The 18,334-nt window shown below is 40.3% G+C and overlaps 1 protein-coding gene across 1 annotated transcript in view; it reads left to right on the top strand.

Annotated features, from left to right (window-relative positions):
- The window catches only part of dbpa (D site albumin promoter binding protein a), a 33,951-nt gene that overhangs the window by 1,286 nt on the left and 14,331 nt on the right, over window positions 1–18,334 (top strand). Inside the window, exons 2-3 of the mRNA XM_044171648.1 lie at window positions 5,802–6,070; window positions 6,712–6,931. Coding sequence (XP_044027583.1) covers window positions 5,802–6,070; window positions 6,712–6,931 — 489 coding nt within the window. The remainder of the gene's footprint in view (window positions 1–5,801; window positions 6,071–6,711; window positions 6,932–18,334) is intronic.

Here is an 18,334-nt window from a genome sequence, read left to right as displayed (position 1 = left end):
ATATTATAGGAATATTTTAGTGATATAAAATTAAAACTACTTCCCGAAGAACCAATTAGTCGATGACGGTGGATAAATCAGCAACTATTTTGATAATTAATTCAAATTTCAAGAAAAAAGGCCAGAAATTCTTTGGTTCGTGCTCCTCCAATGTGATGATTTGCTGTTTTTGTTTGTCGAATATGATATTAAACTCAATATATTTGGGTTTAGGACTGGTGGTTGGATAAAACAAGCTATTTGAATATGTCAGCTTGTGTGCTGGGAAGTTATAATGGGCATTTTTGACATTTTTCTCAAGACAATAAATGATAGATTAATTGCTAATCAAAATAATCATTAGTTGAAAAACAAACAATAATAAGTGAAGTATTCATTACAGAGCCTCTACAGTGATTATTCATTGGTGCATGTGTGTGTGTGTGTGTGTGTGTGCATGTGACTGAGTAGGTAGGTGTGATTGTAAAAGATAGAGGCCCTGCTTATCCAACACACACACACACACACTCACACACACACACTCACACTCACACACACACTCACACACTCACTCACACACTCACTCACACTCTGTTTTCACTTCAGCCTTCCTCCTTCTGGCCGGCTGGAATTTTTTATTAAACGTTTCCTTTTCGCATTTGGTGGTGAAATTAAATCAGGAGGATGAGGAGGAGGAGGAGGAGGAGGAGGAGGGAAGAAGAGGGTTTAAAAAAAGAAACACAATCTGGAGAGGATGCCATCAAAATACAGCAGCAGCAGTCGATTGTGTTCCGATTCTGTGGTCTGTTTAAATAAAGGTTAGTGAGTGGGATTGAATTGTTTCCTATCCACCAGCTGCCATGAGAAATATTAACCAGACTGCCTCTCCTTCCTCTCTTCTGCCTGTGGGGATGTCATAACTCCTTGTCAGCTGCTATCACACACACACACAGACACACACACACACACACACACACACACACACACGCACACACACGGAGGACACTGCATTGCCTTACATTCATTCCCTTGAGGATTGATTCTCACTTTTGCCACGAACATTTTAACCTCTATTAAAACCCTAAAATAAGTGTTGTTTTTATTTGTCACTGTCCTCACAAGCACAATAGATTATCAAGAGTCAGTCCTCACAAGTATTGATAGAACTGAACACACACATATACACAAAGACGGAGAAAAACAAAGAAATCACACACATCACGTGCTCCCTGCTGGTTGGCGGCCCCTGGTGGCCTCTTGGTGTAACTGCAGCTCATTTCTCTGGAGTATTTTTTTTGTTCCATGAGGAGGAGGAGGAGGAGGAGGAGGAGGAGATGATGGTGAGCACGGCTGACAGGCTCACCATGGAGTCAGCTCAAAGGCCTCATTGTCAGCGCCCATAGAGCGCATATTCTCCTAATGACAGGTGATGCATTCAGGGGTGTAAAAAAGATGTTGGTGTGCGATGTTTTCGGTTTTCTCGATCCACAATGCAGAGTCGACGTTTCACTCCTTCGCCCTCCTGCTTTTTCCCTGGCTAGCTTTGTTTGATGCCTTCACAAACACCCACTCTATCTAGCACATCTCTCTCCCTCTCGTCTTTCTCTCTGTCTGTCGTTCTCTCGCACGAGTTTCTCCTCTCACACTTTCCTGTCTTGCGCTCTTCGCGTCTCTCTGCTGATTTACATTTTCTCAGGCTTTGTCTCATCTTTTGCAGTACACTCTCATCTCTCTGGCTCTTTTCCTCCCATCCCTCTTTTCATTCTCTGCCCTTGCTGCTCTTAAACAAAGGGATTTCCCCATTTGCTTCTGTCCTTTCATATTGTCATTTTGCTTTCCTTCGTATGGAGCCTGCAGGTGTCAGGAGATATTTTATTGTTTTTAAATTTGCGTGCAAGATTTAGTCATTTGTGCTGTAGAACTAATAACTCGCGCACACGAATTAGGAATTAAATTTGTGCTCATGCCACTGTTGCACGAGGAGCTTGAGTTACAGGTTGTTGTGGCGATTAAAAAGGAGCATCCAGAGCGTTAGCGGCAGGCTATCATCGGTGTTTTGGTATTGAGATACCTACAATCACTGAACTAATTCCTTCCTGTTAATATTGTTGTAGCATTTTCCTCATCTCCTCAACGCAGTTTTGTATACAGTTGTGATGCTACATCCTGTAGCATGGCTGACTTTGGCTGCGCTCTGTTAGGTTCATGTACCGCTGTGTAGCCTTATGCAGCGCACAATAAACAGCCAAAGTTATCAGGCAACGCACAATCTAAACGAGTTGCTTGTTTTATTTTATACACTGATATACTTTGGATTTTGCCTGTGCAATGTTGTGTTGTCCTTTAAACACATATTTTAAAATTTTAACAATATCGTTTGACATGATAGCCCAAAATATTAATTTAATAGTAGTAATTTGTTCACTCTGTAATTACCTTTCCTTTACCGTGTTAACTTGGCCACCTTTTCACCCATCTGTCGTCATCGTCTTCTCTTTTCTTGTCTACTTACTTTCTGTACCTACCTGCTTTAATGCGCGTTTTTAATTGGTGCTTAAAAAAACAAAACTTGAAACATCGCAAAGAAATGTTTTCCGCATGGCTGAGGTGGAAAAGTTGGTTTATCGATAAAAGCAAAATGCTACAAAGTGCAATGGAAACAGACTTAGCGAATACATCATGACGAACACGAAGCACGGGACTTAAACGTAACTCAAGCTTCCGAAAAAGACGAAAACATCAGATCTGTGCGGAGCGACGAGGAGACTGTAATGTTCCTCAGATTAATACTTGAAACAAACATAATTGCCATATTTCCATCACGTTTTCTACATTGTTTCCCACCATTTGAGGTTTAACTCGCGCTCTTTTAATCACGTCACCTTTTTGCGCCCTCTTCTTCTACAGTGGTTTAATGGCATCGGGCTGGAGAATTAGCGCCCCTGATGTTTTTCTCGATGAACCAACTCCTAATATTTGCACAACAGTAGTGGATGGAAACGTGCATTAATTTTCTTTTGACGATTTTCTGGAGATTCGAGTAAAATTTGCGCTTCGTTTGGATGGAAACCTGGCTTATGTCCATATACCTCCTCGAGAGGCTCTGACTGCGGTTAGCTGTAGCCGTTACCTTCACGTTGTCATAGAAGAAATGTGCTGATTTTACACTTGTTATTTCTGTAGGTTGACTTACAACAACTATGTACAACTTGTACTACATCTGCATCGATCTCATCCACGCTTGTCGCCATTTTTCTGGCTTTTAGACAGGAAAATGGTGTCCCCATCCTTAATCGCACCTTCAAACATCTGCTTGGCTCGGTTGTTTTTCCAACTGGGGAAACAACCAACAATGAACATTAGATCAGACCTATTTGAATCTGAGATGTGGGCAGCGATTTAGAAATTTTGGATCCAGGCTAAATATGTCCCACACCTTCAAAGAGATGAGATTTTTTTTTATCAATTTTATACTCTGGATTTTTCCGTTTTGTTCTATCTCTCGTTTCTTCTTTCTGTCTTTCTTTCAGTATATAGTCCATTGACAGTAGATGAGAAAGATGACAATGATGATAATAGCAGAGAGATTATGAGGGACATGAATATGATGCCCTTGACGCTCTGCTCAATTCCTCCCTCCCTCCATCTCTCTCTATCCCTCCTCTGCTGTTTCCACGTTGTAATCTTTCGTGTCTTTGTGCTGTCATCCCGGCCCAGTTAAATATGCTCTTTTATGACTATTTTATTGGGTTTTATTATTCAGTGTGCCTTTTATTCAATATGCACTTTTAGAGGCATAATTCTGTAGAATAATATTATCAAAGGATCAGGGTACAAAACAATCACTCTAGTTCTTTTCATACGGTGCTGCAATTAAATTTGGCTCCTGGTTTACTTGCAGGAATTTCATTAATTCTTTCTGCGGATGGTTTATTGATGCCTGATGTCTATATCTATCTTTCCATCGGACCCCCTCCCTCTCTGGGAGGTCGGCGTGCAGGGTCAGTCAACTTTATTTATAGATGCCTTTTTTTTTAATGATTGCAACTAAGTGCTTTTCAGAAAGCAAAGGACACAAGCGCTACACAGAAGCACAAACCTCACCCGGTGTTTATCAAACAACAGTGCGGCCTCTGGAGAGCTGTTTGTTGATTGTTGCCTGTTTTTTAAAATGATTGTCTGACAAAGTATCACACGATAGCAAAGCAACTTAGCATTTGCGTTCCAGCAGAAGTCTCGTCAGTCAGCAGATAAATGCAAGAAGACCTCACAGATCTGGATCACATCCAAAACAAAATCCAATCCAAAAGCCCAAACTAGTCACTTTTTTGACATAAATAAATGACCAGAACAAGCGCATGGTTCAAGAAAAGAGCTAGAGCTTGTGGAACCAAACGTCCATTTTGTGCCTTGCTCAAGGACAATGTAGTCTCTTGGTGGTCATGTGTAGAGTAATGCACAGTTCAATAAAAATTCATTTTACAAGTTCTATTCCTGTGTCCTTGTGTTACTTATTCATTTATCTGTTGTTACATGCTGAATATGTGGGCGGGGAAAAAAATCATTTTTGAGTATGTTTATATCAAAAGGCCAACATCACACGATTCTCTAAACCAGGCCAACTTTCGAACAATCCAACCACATCTAAAGATTTGAACCCTCTCATAACTGAACCCCGTCCACATGTTCTGTTTCACTCGGATATACGTCACATTACTGAAGCTAAAGACGCTCTAACTTCAGTTTTCACTTGAGCGAAGCTATGTAACTTTAGCTAAACTGTTACATGTGGCAGTTACAGGAAAATGATAAACATTAAAACATAGCGGTGTAACAGTAGCATAAGTAGAGAAGAGTAAGCAAACTGACTCATTATTGACAGCTAAACAGCAATATCTAAAGTTTGCTAACATTAGCTAGCATTAGCCACCATAAGCTACTGGTCATACCAGACAAAACCCCTTAATGTCTTGAAATCAACAAGGGTGTGTTTTATTTCTTATAAATTATGTCTTCACCCAAAAGTCACAGTTTCCCTTTAACACACACTGGATGCATCAAATAGACCGAAGCAGTAGTGAAGGTATGGTAGCTGGGATGTGCCGATCCACAGAGTAAACAAGATGAACTCAATGCTTTTCTGAAGTGTTGAGACACGTTAGTGCCAGGAAATAGAACGTCTGTCTGTAGGCTTACATAGAAAACGCAAGGCATGGTTTTTTTTGATGTGCTTCATATGCTGCCAGTGTGTGTGTTACCACCTGGGACCATCTGGCTACCAGTCATATCTTTAAGCACGTTATCTAAGTATGTATCTGCTGTATGTGCTGGAATATTTCCAAGTAATCAATTGGGCTGAAAACTTTGGTGGGTCCACAAGTGTGCCACGTTATTGATATTATCATGTTTTTGAAACATTATGACACTTTTCCAACGTGGACACAAAGTGTGTCAGAATAAAAGACAAAAGGCATGTGCTTAAAAAGTGCTTTATGTAGGGTTTCATTCAAACATCAATAAGTCATGACCACATTAGTTTGAGGACAGTTTAATTACAGTAAACAAATGAGACCATAGGGAACGAGATTATCAGACTCTCTCTCCACAGTTAGAGTCACATTCTGCTGGATTGTTCGAATGGATATCAGTCGTTATCGGCTCTTATCGTTCCTTTTGCCCTTTAACACAAACACAGAGAAAGGGAGGAGGAAAAAGTTTGATCACCCTCTGTGGTCAGAAAGAGTTTTTCAAAACACAGCACAGCCTCTTCGAGTATCAAGATGAAATAATCCAACAGACTTCTCGTCCTTCCTTCTCTCCAGATAAAGACAAGCCCCCGGACTCTGACGAAGACTCACTGGGTGTCAATGCTGGAGGGCCCGGTGGGGTGGGAGGAGCCCCTGGGCCCGGCACGTTGCGGCCAAACTCCCAATCAGCCTTTCTGGGCCCGCTGCTGTGGGAGAGGACCCTGCCGTGCGATGGAGGCCTGTTCCAGCTGCAGTATATGGACCTGGAGGAGTTCCTGACCGAGAACGGGATGGGGATGCACAGCAATGGACCCAGCTCCACCAGTGCACAGATCCCTTCCCAGGTAAGACTGATGGAGACCAAAAGCCTATCCGAACTTCACCTTAACCTCACTGACCTGCAAGAAAAAGATTTCTTTTCATTTGACAAGGTGTGGCTGTTAGCCCTTTGTAAATGAACACATCCATTATGCAGTATATAGGAAAAGTTAAAAGCAGATATTTAAAGTACTATCTTACATGAATAGGGTTGGCAGTGAAGGGTGAATCCGAGCACTGACCGTCACAACCAGCTGTTATTACAACACCTACACACAATAACCACAGGCAACTGCTCTTTAAAGATACAATAGCGTTTATTTAACCTTAGCACTGATTAACAATCAATAACTTCCGCCAACAACCACTATCATCTAATCTAAACACAATTAGCATACAACACAGCAGTCCGTTACTTCCCACAATAAGCAAAGTACAATTCACAACAATGAAGCTTAGATGAAATAACACGCAGGTCAGTCCGTTCGGATTTGTCCAGGCGAGCCCTCTCAGGGTCGAACACTGACTGGGCCGGGTCCTAGTAAGCTTGCGTTAATTAGCTTAGGGTGTTATGTGGTGTTCACGTCATATTGTAGGCTATAGAACGTAATTACGAGCAGTTTTGAAGAAGAGGTTGTATTAACAAAATGTTTTCCTCTCCTTCCAGAGATCCCAGTCGGCCGTGCCCAACCAGAGCTCCCAGTGCCCGCCCACCTCTCCTCCGCCCTGCTCCTCCTCTTCCTCCTCCATGTCCTCCTCATCCTCCTCTTCCTCACTGCTGGGATTGGAGACCGTCCAGCCACAACCGCCGCCGCCACTACCACCTCAGCCGCAGCAGCAGCAGCAGCAGCAGCAAGGCATGATGGGAGGACCTGAGTGTCTACATGGTGAGTGAATGTAAACAATAAAAGAAAGCTGGTTGGAAATTTGGAGAATTTGGGGGCCACTATCGGGCGGTTTTATTCCAAATTTGACCCATTTAGATGGACATTTGATCGAATGTTTGAGAAGTTAATACATTGTCCATTAATTATTTACTTCATCAGTCACTTTTAAGCAGAAGGAGGTTGTAAGAGGAAAAGTTTTGATATCTTTAATATCTTAAAAATGAATAGAAATAAACCAACTTTCTAGTTAGAAATGAGAAAGCTTTTCCTATTGCAGCTCCTGAGAAGTGGACAGCGAGATTAAAATTGACGTCTTCACGTGAGAAGGCAACATTTCTGCACCAGCAACTAGCCATGCAGTCAGACATATATGAAGCTGTACATGCAAAGGCCTCGATGTGATCCAGCACTAATGAGGAGACAGGCCAATGATACATTACATTAACGAACCTAATTCAACCATTGGACTTCTTCAACAATAACCAGAGTCGGGTCTTCTCTAATTATATCTCTGTGTGATAAATGGCTGACACCCTGTTCTCTGGCCCTCCTCGGTTCTCTCCAACAGCCTGTTTTCATCCATTATATATTCATAATTTATTGTTTCCTCTCTCTGCTGCTTTTGATGTGAACCAGAACTGCCAGAACATCAGAAGAGCTTTTCTGTCTGTCTTTCTTTTATTTTTTCTTTCTCTTGGAGATTTCACAAGTCTGACAACTTCCAATTCTAATTGAAACCACAAAGCCCATTCTTTGTAATGCTGACGGTCATGTTTTTTATCCTGTGAGCCATCGAATGAATCATCACAGCTAATTTCAGGATGATTTATTGATGACAGATTGCCAAATGTCTTTGTAAATGTTCAGCAGTTGTAATGACATTTAAAGGAAGGATGAGACAGTGAGCTATCGAGTGTGTATAGTACCGTCGATGTTTGAGATTGAGAAAGAGACAACACTTTTTGTAACTTATCTTTTTTTTTTCATGTAAATTGTGAATTTTATCTTGCATCATTGGATTGAACCAACTGAAAGACAGACTGTGTTCAGATTGATCAGATTTTACACATTTAAGAGAAGCAGATTTGTGATGCTACTTTAATGCAGGAACATGGCGTATACCCACCTCTGGGCAGGTGGATTCGAGATACGAATCACTATCAATCTTGCAGGGAATGGCTGCATCATGAATAATGTTACAATCTCTCATGTAGTGTTTACTCTGCACATGAGATGCTTGTTCCCTGACTTCACGCTTTTAGGCAGTGCCTCCTCCTAGGCAACAGGTTTACCACACTAAAATGGAACCGAGGCTGAGGAGAAGCGCTCGATAAAGGAAAAACTTACGTACCAAAAGTCCTTCTCTTGCTGTCGTTCTGTAACCTGCAAGCATGAAATGGATGAGTATAGTTGAACCTGTATTAATTGATTTTTTGGCCACTTTTGGGCCAACGAGACAAGCTGTAAACACAGCATTGACATATTATTACCTTATGAAGTTGCAAATATGTTAGCGAACAGTTAGCATTAGCATTCTTTTGGAGTCGTGCCTCTGCCCACCCGGGCGAATGTAAGTCCATTTTGGTCTCAGCTAACTCCTGTGGGAAACATCTGGCTCCACCATGATCACCAGCTAGTCGCTAACTTTGTCTGTCTGTTGTTGTGCTGGGCAGGTAGTGTACGGTGGGTTTTTAGAACTTTTTGTCTTAAAAGTTTCCTGTTGCTTCTGGAAACAGCACAGATGAGAGCCAAAAGAGTGAGCTAAAACAATAAAGCTGCGGGCCAGAAAAACAAAAAGATTAGCTGAAAGACGCTAAAAGAGCTGCGGAGTTGGGTAATTATTGTTATCTCTGTTGGGTCATCACTACGAGTGACATCTTTCACATTGCTGATTGATTGCCAATTGATCTATTGTTAATATAAAAATATTGATTAGTGCAGCTTAAAAACACAAGTAGTAATGTGCACATGCACAGCTACAAATATAACATGAACCCAAGGAAGAAAATAATAATGAAACAGCTTTGTGGCTGCATATTGTTGCCACCCAGACCACTGTTACTTTAACAGGGTTTTTAAATTGTCCTTCCTCTGTGTTTTCATGTGTGTAAAAGCCAATATAAGCCAAATGTTGTTTGTCCAACAGTTGATTGAAGCTATATGATTCTCACGCTGTCAGCGTCAGTGGCATCACTGTATACACAGACTGAACTAGGTGGACCCACCTATAGGGACGTCAGAGTTTACTGGCTGCTGCTCCTCCTGCTTTGTTGTTTGACATATTGTTTGGAAAATGTTCCTTGACTTGGTCACTTTGGGAACAACTAGGCGCAACAATTAAGGGGCTGTTTTTACCATGTAGTAATAATCTGCTCTGTACTTCATATTCTTGTATATGTTGTACTCATGCCCATGCCTTTCACAACTCGTGCTTTTCACAAAATGTGCATACTTAAAATACAGTATGTAGTATGAAGAGTTTGCACACAGCTACAGGTAGAGATGAAAATACAGAAAGAGAGAGTGTAAGAGGGAGAAAGGGAGATAAGCTGCCCAGCAGGATCCGATTCTGAGAAATCTGACTGGAACATTGTGTTTGCCTTTTTATTCTGAGTCATAAACAATAAAAAAGGAGATGTTTCACTGTGAAAACGAGCTGCAGAGTAGCTTGAAGAAAAAAATGTAATCATAAAAAACTATTAGAAAATGAGACACAGAGAGAAGAGAGATGCGAGAAAGAAAGCAGCAGAGCCTCACGAGCCTCACTGGATACTGCTGCAAGGCTCTGAGTGTGTCTGTGTGTGTTCATATCTGCCTCTGCCTCTGCAAGTGTCTGTGAATATACATAATCAGTGTGTGTTTGTGTGCATGCCTTTACGTGCACGTGCTTATGTGTGTGTCTGTGCAGTACGCTGAACTTCAAACATGCATATGTGAGTGTCCTCTTTATTTCTGCATTTGCATGCAACTGTTTGGGCTTTAATGTGAACATGCTCTTGTGTGTGTGTGTGTGTGTGTGTGTGTGTGTGTGTGTGTGTGTGTGTGTGTGCTTTATTCTGAATTATAAACACGTGACTGGGTTGAGTATGATGCATTCAGCCAGAAATCCCTGAGGTCATTGTTGAGCTGAAGTGTTACTACATAGCTGCAGAGAGAGAGAGAGAGAGAATCAACCAGAGAAACAGATTGAAAATGGACTGGTAATAATAATCTGATCCACATTTGGTTTGATTTGGATTCATTCTGGGCAAAAAGACACAAAACACAAAAATATAGATGCAGCTGTGGTTTTATAAGGCACTTTGATAACATCATTCACCTGCTTGTTTCTTAAAATGCAGTAGATCCTAAATATTTACATCTGTGAGGTGGTGGAAATGGACAAAAATGGAAACTAGTGGATGAACACTGCATGGATTAAACAATTACTAAACCAGCTGTGGTCAGGTAACTGTAGGACACAAATATTCCATAAAATAAGTCCAAACCAGACTCAAGCTCACTTTTTAGCCTCCGAGAATCAGCTGAGCCGACGAGCAGGACCAGACGGTGCTTCGATGTCATTCACTGCCCCAAACATTATGAATAAATCACTTTCAGTTTTACCTGATTTTGAATGAAAAATACTCACATCTGACATCAGTATTGTTCAGAAATGAATTTTGCTGGATAATTTAGAAGAAATGCAACATTTCCAGAAAAACAGAATGTCTACCCAGTTTAAAAATCTGAAACTCATAGTCACTCTGCATTTGTCCACTCTGGTGTATGAAGCGTTCATGTTTATATTTTAGTTAGTAAAGGAGGCCTGATCCCACTATCTGCAATGTAATTTCGCTCAACACTCACCAGTGATGCTCTTTAACCAAGCAAACGCCCACTGAGCTACAATCAGAGAAGTGACATTTTTTGCTTTGTGATAGAAGAGGAGGAAAGCTGTTGAGCAGAATTCATTAGAAGTTAAAGAAAGTCCACCTCGGCACTTACTGTTACGTTATATTATATAGTGAGATCAGTTGTCAATTCCAGTCAGAAATCTTCCTGATCAAAAACAACTTTATAAACCTCAGATTCCCATGAGCCTGTGCATGCTTGAGGGCACATAAACTCATTGAACTGCGATGTGCTTTGAAGGAAGCATCTGCTGCACGAATTCTTCACAGCTGTTACAAAGGCCGTCCTTAATGGTAATCACTTATTAAAGTGAAGAAAACAAAGAGCTTACTGCACGTAAAATATACACAAGACATAGAATTTGACAAGTTAACAAGAGATTTGCTTCACATCAACTCATCACAACAGACATGTTGACGTGTGATAAAAATGAGCCAAGGCACTTGAGAAATCCCAAATCTGAATAACCACCCAGATTTAATCAGCTGTTCCTTTGCCCGAAGCTGATCTGTCCACCAAACTTCATGGGAATTTATTCTGTTTTTAAATCCTGCTGACAGACCAACACGTGAAGAGCCTGACAGTGAAAGCAGAAGTGGTAAAGCTTCAGTGGGAAGTACAGATAAAAACAAACAAGCCAATATAGTGAAATATGAGCTCTATACATTACACATTTATAGAAACAGGCAAACAACTAAATTAGGGGGTTTAACTGACATTTACATTTGGTTTTACTTATTTATATACAAGCCTAGATTTCAGTTTGATCCAAAGTTGGATCTTCAGTGGGAATGGGCTGGTTTTCAGCTGTTAAATATCTCTTTGCCATCATTTGTCTGTCACTGTGAACAACCACAAAATACCCAGAAATTAAGCAGAATAAGGCAATACTCGGAATATGAAATTATCAAGTAAACAGTCTTTTCTGTCGGTCTGTTGGTCTGTCCACCACTTTGGTCCAGACTGTTGGATGGATTGTCATGAAATTTTGTACAGATATTCATGGTTCCCAGAGGATGAATCCTACACACTCTGGAGATCCCTTGACTTTTTCTCCTGCACCATTATGAGGTTAACATTTGTGGCTTTTATTGAAATATCTCAAACTCTATTACATGGATTGCCATTAAATTTGCTACAGATATTCAAGGTCCCTGGAGGATAATTTCTGATGACTTTGGTAATCACATTCACGGTCCCCAGAGGATTAATTGTAAAAACATTGATTCCTTCACTTTTCCTATTGTGCCATCCTCAGGTCAAAGTTTCAGTTTGTCCAGTATTTTGGTTTATGACCTGCAAAACTAATGACATTCCCATCAGCATCAGCTGTACTTTCTGTATAGTGCTAATTAGCAAATGTTAGCATGCTAACACGCTAAACTAACACAGTGAACATGATAAACGTTATACCTGCTAAACACCAACATGCTAGCATTATCATTGCGAGCATGTTGATTTGAGCATTTAGCTCAAGTACAACCTCACAGAGCCGCTAGCGTGGCTGTGGACTTAATACAACAGTAATTATGACCCATGAGCCGTTGTTAACCTTTATTTTTCAAAATAAATATAAATATATTTGATCTTTTGAATTTCTTTGTTTTCACTGCTGAGCAGAAAACATATCAAAAGAAAAGGTCAGCAGTCAAACTACAGCAGCACATATCACTACAGTCACTTTCTCTCGCAGACGCACAGTTTCAGCACTGATTAGATCGTCCTTGGCCTTAGGAACGACATATATAACTTCCCCTTTAACTGAACATTTACAGCAGAAACCAAGTCCAAGCACCTAGACTAGAAGGATCCCAGATAAATCCTCTAGGAATGACAAACTAGTGAGACCAGACAAGAGTTTAATTCCAACATACAGGTATTAAAAGATGAATTTAGTCAAATCTGGTGTTGCATTGTTTAGGAATTGAGCTGATTAAACAGTGAGTGAACTGATTTGCTGTCTCTTTAAAAGAGGAGAGTGCAGGATAATGCCATGCTGAGGCAGTCAGTGATTTAACATTCAGGACAGTGATTAATCCTAGCGAGGGAAGAGTTAAACAAGACACTGACTCTGCACTCTGTAACACTGCACAGAGAGAGAGAGAGAGAGGGAGAGAGCAATGCTGGAGGGGGAGAGCGAGTCAAGAGTGTTCGCTTTCCATGTTTTGAAATCTCTCTCTCTCTGTCTCTCTCTCTCTCTGTCTCTCACACGCTCGGGCCATGTGCGGCCGCCACATCACGTGCCGCTGCAGAAAGCATCGGAGCGAGAGAGCCAGCATGCAGGAGAGAGCAGGACAGAGAGAACAGGGGAAGGGAGGGGCAGGAGGAAAGTGGAGGGAGATAAAGAGAGAGAGAGAGAGAAAGAGAGGAAACAGTTGGGATTACAGAGAGAATAAACACTGAGGACGAAGCAAAAAAAAGAGGAAAATCTTTAGGATGGCAGAGGAAGACGAGAGAGAATTTTAATTGAATTTTAAAGCAGATCTGTATGTAGCGGTAAATATATTATTAAGAAAAGACATGAGGCACTTCTAATTACTGTCTAATAACTACACAAATTCACATATTTACCACAGAATACATCCCTCGACTAACTAGAAACCATTCAGGTCCTGAATTTAATAAATCCTCCCAGCTAAACCACAAAATAAATAGTCTGGCACCACCTCTCTTTGCCACCCAATATCATCACCCTGTCATCATTACTATTTCATTTGTCAGTACCTTCCAAAATGCATATGATGGTTTTTTTCTTTGATCTGCCACCTTTATGGTTTAAGGCAGCACTCACCAGCAGCAAAATGGTGTGCATCAACATGTAGGGATACGCCACTGTCCTTTTCCCCAACATCGACGTGTATTAGCTAATACAGCTAATAAAAAAGCTGTATTAGCGTTTTTTATTATAATCGCCTCCCCTTTGTCAGATCCCAGCTACTGTACTCTGGCTACTTCTTATGTCGGTATTCCACATCAAGTGTGTGCTACGTGCGGTAATGCGATGCTCTGCACTGCCGCCGCTCCAAAATTTTGGATTTTTGGGTGAACTGTCCCTTTAAGTATGCACTGTGCAGCTGGGAAAAAAATCTCATCAGGACATCCCTACTTGTGACTGAACTCTTCTTACTTTCCAACAAAATATGGCACTTGGCTTGTAGTGCTCAAAGCGCCAAAGAAAAACATTTGAAAAACTCAGCAGCAATGTCTCTTTCCAGAAATGATGACCCGGTTACTCTGATAATCCACAGATCTTGTTATGAGCAGTTTCATGTAGAAGCTATCAGTAGAAAGAAAATAGCTCCCGAGCGCCATATAGTCCCATTATATTCAAAAAAGGCAGACATCTCTACGGCCCGATATTTCCAAAACTTGGCAACTCGCCCCAAAACAATCTAGATGGATAAATAGCACTACAGGTAAGAGGAAAAAATGTATTTTTGATTTTGGGGTGAACTGTCCCATTAAGATAAATACGTTACATTAAATCTAGTAAGACGTGAAGAGTTAAAGCATGTCTTCATCTCCAGCTTGGACAAAATACTGAAGTTCTGATGCAGTTATGGGTAATCTGCAAAATCTCGTACTATGTGGGGTTCTAGGCACGTCATGTGTCCAGTGTCTCATAATCTGATTTGACCATTGGCAGAGTGTGAGCGGTGTTTTAGAAAGATGAGAAAGAGAGAGAGAGAGGAGGTCACTGCTATCTCCACACTGTGGTGACATAACTCCCAGTCAGTGTGTTGACATTAGGAACAAGACTCCTGGGGTGTGTCACCTGGCCTGAATTGTTTCTGGTGTACTGGTATTCTTGCACACTCATGTGAAGGTGCACGTGCCTGACTGTGTGTTTGTTTGTGTGTGTGTGTGTGCAGAGGCGAGTCCAAGCCTGCCTGGGAGTGTACATGGACGTCCATGTGTGCTCAGTGTCTCACATTGTACCCATGAACTGTAATTACATAGAGACAAAAACCAGATGCTAAAGATGCTGGAAAGTGAGATAAAAATCATATCTGAGTCTGATTTAGAATGATTATGCGTACGTACAAAAATGACTAGAATTAAAACAGCTTTGGCTATTTCTATTCAACACTAATCAGATTTTATTTCATTCTTTGTACATAACACAAGTATGTAATTTAAGTTTGTGTTTCTTTGTATTACAATCAAACATCTAGTACATCTTTTAAAAGTCACTCCTATTCGAACTAGATTAAAACACAATGTTTAAAAAAAAGTACCCAAACAAATACAAATAAAAAATCCCAAACCATGATGTAAAAATCAGTGTGTCCATTTTCAAGCGTGTATGTTAGAGTGTGTGTGTGTTCTAAAATTAATCAACAACTATTTTGGTTTAAAGTTTAAGCAAAAGCAAAAATGCAAAAACATTTGTTTCTCATCCAGCTTCTCAGATCGGTGAATGTGTTTCTTTTCTCTGTTTTACACCATTGTGAATTAAATATTTTGGTATTTTTGACTGTTTGTACAATAAAACTGAAGATGCCATATTGGGCTTTATAAAATTATATAGATCAAACAATTAATGAATCGACTTATCAGTCATAATGAAAATAATAGTAGTTGCAGCCCTGAAGGAGTGCGTATAATATACTGTATGTCGTGGCCAGCTGGTCTTCCATATTGTTGTTTGTGCATTAAAGGAAAAGCTTACAGTTGGTCATATAGCTGCTGCTGTGAAGGAAGGATTCAGTGTGATTAAGACAGAGAGGGAGAAGCCAAACATGGCCGCAGACAGTCACGCGGTGAAGAGTGTTTACGTTACAGGGAGGGGATCGCTCTTTATGTAACACACTTCCTATATCACATTCCACGTCTGTATTGTATTTCCAGCGAGTGTTTTTCTGTTTGCCACAAACAGCTGCTGGCGGAGCTCAAAGTTCATCTGCATGTCGTCCACTCAGACGACAGAAACAAACAGTACAGGAAATGAAACGCTGCTCTGACTCTTTATTTGATTTTTAAAGCTGATGCTAGTACTAATACTCAGACTGCTACTGCTGTTATTACTACTACTTCTATTAGTAGCGTCGGTACTATGATTACCAGCGGTGGAAGAAGTACTCAGATCTTTTACTTAAGTAAAAGTAGCAATACCACAGTGCAGAAATACTCTGTTGCCAGTAAAAGTCCTGCATTTAAAATAAAACGTAAGAACACAAAAGTATTAGCCTCAAAATATACTTATAGTCTTATTGATATAATAATATCATATATACTGCTGGTCTACTGCTGTTACCGCCATGACTCATGCTACTACTACTAGTACTACTAGCGCTGGTACTACTGATATACTACTACTACTGCTGCTGCTACTATTAGTACCTTTATTGCTGTTCGTGCTGCTGCTACTAACAGTAAGTACTAATAGCAGCAGTAGTATTAACAGTAGTTGTAGTAATGTTTTCTGTTAGTACTACAGCTAAGATTGCAAATACTGCTGGTACAGCTGTTAGTACTGGCAGTGCCACTAGTACTACTGGACTGCTAGTACTTCTACTTCTACCTTCTACTGCTGTTAGTACTGTTATTGCTGATGTTACTACTGCTGCCAATGCTACTACTGCTACAACTACTACTAGTGCTAATACTGCTACTCACAAATACTACTGCTAGTACTATTATTACTGTCAGTACTACTTCTACTACTACGACTATCAGTAGACCTACTAGCACTACATGGTTACAGCTTCTACTAGTAATACTACTGCTGCTGGTACTACTACTACCAGTACTGCACTACTATTACTGCTCCTGGTACTACTGGTACTGTAAGCGCTACTGTTATTACTACTCCACAAGTACCGCCACAAGGTTACTATTTCTACCATTAGTACAAACACTGTTCTGGCCATTAGCTGATATTATTAAAGCTTTTCCTACTGCTGTTGCTGTCGTAAGCACTACTACTACAACTACTACTACTACTACTACTACTGCTGCTGCTGCTACTGCTGCTACTACTGCTGCTACTTATTGTAATATCTGAATAATATGTTGAATTGTGTGAGATATTACTCCTCAGACTCCCACAATTCAACATTAAAGTTAGATGACACCAACAATCATGTAACTGCACCCATTATGTGGGGCGTTTGATGACTAAATATTACAGTGTGTCATCTTGTTTGTTCGTCCATTGTTGTACCTGCTCTGATAGCTAAATTGAATCTTTTCTTTTGTATTCCAGTCATTTCTGTTTTATAATAGCTAGATTCAAATTGAAAAATGACAGTCCTAACATTAGCGTTACCTCAACAAACATGTTTTTTGGGTAGGGTAGGCAGTTATGTGAAGTGCTTAACTTTGACGAAAACTCACTGAAGATGAACAAAACAGACTTTAAAACCACTGAAAAATTACACAAAAATCTTCTCAATTGCAGTAATCACAACAGAAGTTAATTGTTACCTCGATCCTTGTATAATTAGCATAATTACTGTTGCATTGTTTCCTTTTATTAAATAAAAAAAACCTACTGAAACAGGAAATGGCTTAAACAGATTTAAAGGGAAAAGCTCTGTCCTATTTAGGAGCTGGAATAAAGATGGAGAGCAGCTGAGGACGATGATGATGATGGTGATGATGATGAGTCTGTGAAGTTCAGTGTATTTGAGGAGGCATTTGTGCTATAATTTCATCTTTTGTTTTACCCGTTTTGCCTACTTCCACTTGTTTTCGGGTTCCTACAGTTCCCAAAATGCCTTTCCGTGACCCTCAGAGAGCAGCAGTGAGTTTGTTGGGTTCAGCTGATGGTTTTATGTGTAGGTGGATCAAGTGAAAGTATAGTTAGATCAAGCGAGCGATTAGTCAAGAGGAAGAGTTGCTCACCTGATTCTCAAACCTCAACCTGTCTATTTTCTGCCTCTGTGGGCGTCTCTGCCCACTACAGCTGATTTCTCCCTGCATGCTTTGTGAACATCGGAGCAAAATGGCGGCCCAAGAGAGAAGCTGTTTGATTCTGAAGCACAGAAACCAAACCCAAACATTTCTCTCTGATTTTTTTTTTTACATTTATTAGATAATTTTAACATTTTCTTCTATCAAAAGTTTCTGAAAGAGGACTGGAAAAGTTTTCCATGTTTTCCAATATATCACCCAACTTCATCAGTATGCCTCCGCTCACTCCGTCTGAGGATCAACTCTTCACATCCTGAGGCGAATCCTGTGATGGAGATTTTAGATGATGCAGCAGCTGTTTTAAAATGAAGGATTTCAACCAGGATTTCTTGACTTGACAAGAATATGAATAAGAAATGAAGCTTTAATTCTAAACCGTACAGTCCTTGAATTTCACCAAACGAGACCTTCAAAGACCTTGAAAAGTCTTGAGGATGTCAAAGTTAATGTAAGAACTTTAGTGTTGCAGTTCACTGGATAAAGTGTCAAGTGTTTCATGTTTTTGGCATGAAAATTGTCAGATTTAAATATCATACCAAGAAAGTAACTGAGTATTAGTTGCTTTAATCCAAAAATATTAATACCGACAAG

This window comes from Siniperca chuatsi, linkage group LG17 (assembly GCF_020085105.1).
Source record: "Siniperca chuatsi isolate FFG_IHB_CAS linkage group LG17, ASM2008510v1, whole genome shotgun sequence".
In the NCBI taxonomy this organism is placed as follows: domain Eukaryota; kingdom Metazoa; phylum Chordata; class Actinopteri; order Centrarchiformes; family Sinipercidae; genus Siniperca; species Siniperca chuatsi.
The sequence above is the reverse complement of the archived record's forward strand: the minus strand, read 5'-3'. Positions and strand labels throughout refer to the sequence as shown.